The sequence below is a fragment of the Dermacentor andersoni genome, chromosome 6 (genome assembly GCF_023375885.2).
Source record: "Dermacentor andersoni chromosome 6, qqDerAnde1_hic_scaffold, whole genome shotgun sequence".
Lineage (NCBI taxonomy): Eukaryota > Metazoa > Arthropoda > Arachnida > Ixodida > Ixodidae > Dermacentor > Dermacentor andersoni.
In genome coordinates this window covers 165795637-165801636 of record NC_092819.1, presented here as the reverse complement: position 1 = coordinate 165801636, position 6000 = coordinate 165795637, and the positions used below count along the sequence as shown (strand labels likewise).

The following is a 6000-nucleotide window of genomic DNA, read 5'->3' as shown; positions in this document are numbered from 1 at the left end:
CTACGACTGTCTACGACGCTACCTATGAGCCGTGGATTTAGACACCACCTGTATAATTTATAGCATATATTCATATATTGCACAATTGAACTGAAATTATAAATAAGAGAGATCAATTAGGAGTGCACTAAAAAAGATCATCTTGTAACTGACAAAACCTTCGCGACACGAGCGTGTTTTTCCTTAGGATGTGACGCACGTCAACTGATCAACTTCCGGCGATCAGTCGTCTGCTCAGTGTGTTGTTGCTGCCCGCACATCAACCGGCATTGGAGCTTGCGCACTCGGATCGTCCAGACTCGTGTGCATCGCCGTCGTTCCATCGCCCGTTCGAACCTGCGGCCTCAGCGGCAGCGTGTGCTCCCGTCCTGAGCCCGTCGCACGCTTCAAGCTGTCGAAATGGATGTGCAGAACAATTATTCTGACTTTTTTGAAGGAACTGAGAAATTACTGGAGGTGTGGTTCAGCCGCAGTGACGGAAAGGATGATAACTGCGACCTCCGCAGGATCTCCAGGTAAACCGTTTCTGCACATTTGAAGCTTTCTTGTTGCGCTATTTAGGCAGACCACATCGCAAATCTACTATTTAGATCTCGGCAGTTAAAGTAGGCTCACTTGAGGCGCATTGAGTGCGTGGATGCATAGGCCTACGCCACTGCTCTGAAGCCGTGCAGTGGAGAAGTCGGCGGGCGCTCTGCCCTACGCGCCCCCCATTCATTACTGGCGTTTACGTACCTGCACACTGCAAGGCTGGGGACCTTTCGAGTGCGCAGCCTTTCTCGTAGTTACAGTGTGCGGTTGATAGCGGACAAGACTTTCTGTGCGCGAACGTCAGGCCTTCCGCGCATATATCGCACGGTCAGTGCATGCAGCTACGAACCCGTCCGACTTGATTCACGTTTCGATGACCGTCGTATTAGTACGTAGGCAGCCGAGTACTGCTATCGCGCGCTGCACGTGCAAGCTTATTTCCGAGTTATCGTTCTTATCGTCTGCGAGAGCCACACGGCCGCCTGAACAAAAAAGTATCTATATACGTTGGCCTGAACGGCGCTGCCCGCTTTTTTTCACGCACCGGCTTTCGCCGGCCAGAGTCGAATCTGTAACTATTCGCCGGGAATGGCCAATCGCCGACCGAACCGGTGCTGGCGTCATGCGTGGCGCTTATCGCTCGCCTATACCGAATGAATCACTGTGCCCAAATCAGCTGTTTCTCGGCGATACCTTGGAACGTGTATCGCGTGACGTCCGCGTGATTGCTCGTGAGCTTGCTGCTCGTCTCACGGCCCAGCTTGCACGCTTCGTGTGGCATAGAGACAGCGCACCCGGTTTCACTGTTCGCATATCGTTCGATAGCCAGCAATCGCGAGCTCGCTGAGGGAATTATCTACGAGTGGCTTTATATACTTGTACTGATTACGGCTATCGGCATTTATTCTCGATAAGGAACGGCCCACCATTGTCGTACACTGCTAGCCTTGTGCGTGAGGGCCCATCCTGAATGCGCATTGCTGACACAGGGAGAACCACGAAGCGCGACGCCGTTCAATCTCGTCGCGGGGATCATGTGCGCTGGCGGATCCAGAGGCAAGACTCAGCCCCCGCGAGCTTCGATGAGCCACGTGCCCTCGCACCTAGGTGACTTGGCGCTTTCCACAGACTGTACTAAGCCTGCGCCCCAATAAATTTCAGGTCGCGTGCGCTATCAGTCTGCAACGCCAGAAAAATGCGTTTTCAAGTCCGTTCAACTACTGGATGTCTTTTTTACGCTTTCAGATAACCCCCATCTGTATTTTCCGCCATATCATTAAGTCATTTTGCTGTGGGCCTCCCTATACTGCCCTGCCTCGTCTGTAGGTCTTCCTTGCGTACCTAGAGCTAGCCTTCCAGCACCCCTTTCAATAAACTCCGGACCAGTTTCGGGTATCTCCCTAGATGCGTCACGCCATCTTGCGACTGTTGGACGCCTTCTCGGGTTACCGATGAAACAAAGGCGAGGGCTCGTTGGTACAGGTGACATGCGCGCCTGAGAAATACGCAAAGCGTCAACAAAGAGCAAACGCATGGTGGTCTGCTTAGGTGCAATCACGCGCTGGTGCGTCAACGCCATGTCTCATTGGCGTATACCAGACGATCGCCATAATGGATCCGTACGAGCGAATCTGTTGCTTTCCTGGCGCGCCTTTGAGTCCGCACTTGCTCGGAATGGCCGGTTTTCCCCGCTCATCCATCTGCGCCTCTCGCACGCGTGGTCTGCGGGGGGTGGCCGCTTTTGGGCTCCAGGAAGTCGCCCGCCCGATCTCGCCGACTGTGGGACGTAATGTTTGCTTCGGGCGGCGCAGGGTTGGACCAAACCGTCGTCAGAAACTTGGTGCACGTAACTGCCTCATTTAAGTGCCAACCCAATGTAAACCTGCGAAGTGAATTCCCTTTCTGTATGGAATGCCCTGGTGGCGGCTGCTGCTGCTGGAAGGGTTTGTCGGCGATAACTACTCGATGCACACGTGTAGTGTAACAACTGCTTCCCTAGTATTGGACCCTTCTTCCGCGCCGCTCGTTAGTCGGTTTACACGAACGACATAAAAATTGTGATGGCGCCAACACATGCATCCACAAAGTAACAAGGACGAGACACAAGCGCTGACTGTCAACTAAATTTTATTGACGGAAGACGAATACCTTATGTAAGGGGAAAGGCAGAAGTAGTTTTAATGAAATTACACGAACGAGACGCAAGAAATCGCTCACGCAAGAAATCGCTCACGCAAGAAATCGCTCGCAACTATTTCTTTGCCATATTACAAACCAAGTTGATTTGCGTATTAATAAGGCGCGCAGTGCGGCACCGTTAATGGTGATGGGCCACAGGGGCGTAACCACGGGGGGGGGGCTTAATCATTCTGGGTTTTGTCTAGAATTACTTTTTGATACTCGAAAAGACTTTTCGGCGCGAACATTGCGAACTCGGGCTGGATTTCGTGGCAAGACCCTTGCACCTGCGGTCACATAACTCAAGGAGCCCCATCCGAGCACAGTTTCAGGGGCGTTTTGATGGCGAGTGGGCTCGTCGTGGCATCTCGCAGAGGCCGCGGAATCTACGGAGGGCATTGATTTCAATTTCGAAACTTTATGGGCATAAAGTTCTCAAACTTTTGGTGCAAAAGGACCATTGACATTTCCAAAGTCGTGCATTACATTTTTAATTCCGGAACATTGGAGGTTTAATGTTCTCACAAGACATTTGATGCCAAAGGTTGTTGTGACTTCGGGGTGGAGGACGAAAGACGGGCTCGTTCCGCAGACGAAGAAACGAAAAACTTTACACAATAGTTACGGATAGTGGATGATAGCGTACAGGTAGCATCAGACCGACTGCACGGCTGGAAGCGACACTCTATCCTCACAATGGGCCGGTTCTCCCTTAAATCCCTTCGGCGACCCCTCGTCGGCAGGAACCAGTGTGGGCGAGTTCTCGTCGGCAGCAACCAGGCGGGGCAGGGTGATGACGTCGCCCGCGTCGAGTTCTTGATTCGTCGCGGAGATGGCTGGGCGCTTCTTGAAGTCGCCTCCCGTGTCGAATTCTTGATTCGTCGCGGAGAAATGGGAGCTCCCGTCGCCTCGTGGTAGCCACGTGGTGCTCGTATTATGGCACAAGGTCCATTGACTTTTCTAAAGTCTTACATCGGACCATACAACGAGACAAGCCAAATCAACACACTATCAGATAAGTTGGCAAAGCACGCAGAGAGGTCCGATGAGACCAAGTGTTGTGGTGGTTCATTTGTGCCGTCATCTCACAGAAGTGAATATCATTTTTTTTTCACCTGCACCAAAGCATACACGGCAATACACTAAAGCTAGCAAAGGTAACTACACTTTTTATATATTTTTTCTACTTTGACTTCTATTCGCGAGGACACATTCAGCCTCTTCAATTTTCTTGTTCTCGCTACCCGCGGGCTGCCAGAGACAGCGCATGCGTTTTTCTCGTGTTACCCCGACCACCGCGCGGCGCACTTCGGTACGCGTTTTTCTCTGGCCAAGTGGATCTTGACCTGGCAGAGTTTTGGACGCTTTCTGGCTAACAGATCAGAAAAAGAAACAATGGTCGCTCGCCGTCATGACTGTGGGGACAAGACGGATTGCAACGTGTTCGCTTGAGGGCATCACCTTCACTTCGATGTTCTTGCAACCTCTCCGGAAGGTCTTTTGTCGTAGGGCACTCATCAGTATGGGTCTCTGTGGGCCAAGCGTCTCTCGTTTTCTTCGATATTCCTTCGGTAGCCACAGCCCACAGTAGGCATTCGATTGTGGCGAACATGCGTTCCTTTGCGTTTTTCTTTTAAATCTCGGTGTCCCCGCCTCTCAAAAGAAGAAAGGACATTGTTGCGGCGCAGCAAATTGGGGCAAGGTTCAATTTTGTTACTTCTTCTTTTGCGGAAAGTAATGGGCCACGGGGCTCTCCATTTGCTGGATACTCTTTTATTATTGCGATAGTAACTATACGTACAGTCCAGGCGCGTTCCTGCCGTCGTGTCATGTTGAGTATAAGCTCCAAGGGCGATAACATCATGTATGCGTGAGTGAAATCGTTGGGGGCAGGGGGGACGGGTGAGCCGACGATGGTGGCTGTCTTGTGTCCACAAGAGAGAAAATTTGGAAGGGGTTTGAGATTCGCCTTTAAAAGTGGAACGCGATAACATTTGAAGATCTCCGACTGCTTCGCACGCTTCCCGGCAACTGGAGCGTATGTAACCGTAATGTTTACCGGGAAACGCTGGCCGCGATGCATCGGGGAGGGGGGCGGGCATAATGATTCTCTGATCTGTGATTGCGCAACGTTTGCCTTTTTTGACGCATTATATACACTGGCTTTCGCTTAGATACATCGGTTTATTGGAAACTTATACGTATATTTAAATATCTTGTTGCGAGGTTTTGTGTATACATGCATTGAACTTTGTTTCCAGTGAGACCTTTTTGCCCTTCATCAAGCTGTATCTTCACATTTGTATATTCCATTGCATATTCGCATTTCTAATGTATATTTTGCAGAACCCCTTCTTTCTATATGTGATCTCTATTGTGACTATAATTTTGGTGCAGTTACTCGCAATACACGACCGGTGACAGCTGCGCAATACATTCGAACAAAGGACAGCGTCATTGAGATCTTTCCATGGCTGTTGCATATGTACAAAAATACGAAGTCAAAAAGACTTTTGCAACTCCTCGCACTAGGGCTTGGTAACACTGCTAGTATCCAGCGCTCTGCAACACTGTTATGGAACGTGTCGCTCTTATTCCCGCTTCGTTAAACATGGCGGTTCCATTGTCGATCTGCACCATGGAGGAAATGAAGGCAGTGATTCGTTTTGCGGAAGGTGTTAAACCTGCGGAAATTATTCGTCGAATGCAAGCGCAGTATAGTGACAGTTCGTTATCGCGAAGCGATATCTACGAATGGATAGAGCGTTTAAGACAGGGAAGAACTTATTTGTGTGACGAGGAAAGATCGGGCAGGCCATCGATGGCAAAGACAGGACAATTTGAAAGTCGTTGAGACTATAGTGATGGAAAACAGACGTATCACATTCGACGAAATCGCCATTGCTTAACATAGCAGTCATGGTTCAGCGTATTCCATCTTGCACGACAGGCTAAATTTTCGGAAAGTGCGTGCAAGGTGGGTCCCGAAAGAACTGTCAGCGCAGCACAAGGCACAAAAGTTGGACTACTCGCGCAAACATTTGGCCCATTATCGTGCGAGGGAGATGCAATTTTACAGCAAAGTGTTAATATAGATGAAACTTGGATACATCATCATGAACCGGGATGTAAGGCCGCGAGCATGGTTTTGAAACACTCATCATCACCAGAAATCAAGAAGTTTAAACGTCGACCATCAGCTGGTAATTTTATGCTAACACTATTCTGGGACATGGAAGGTGCGGTAGCCGTTCATTTCACCCTACTGTGGACAGTGAGAGCTATTGCGAT

The 6000-nt window shown here is 50.0% G+C and overlaps 1 protein-coding gene across 1 annotated transcript in view; it reads left to right on the top strand.

Annotated features, from left to right (window-relative positions):
* The first annotated feature begins 252 nt into the window (after positions 1-252).
* The window catches only part of SamDC (S-adenosylmethionine decarboxylase), a 122079-nt gene continuing 116331 nt past the window's right edge, over positions 253-6000 (top strand). Inside the window, exon 1 of the mRNA XM_050172026.3 lies at positions 253-515. Coding sequence (XP_050027983.1) covers positions 400-515 — 116 coding nt within the window. The 5' untranslated portion in view covers positions 253-399. The remainder of the gene's footprint in view (positions 516-6000) is intronic.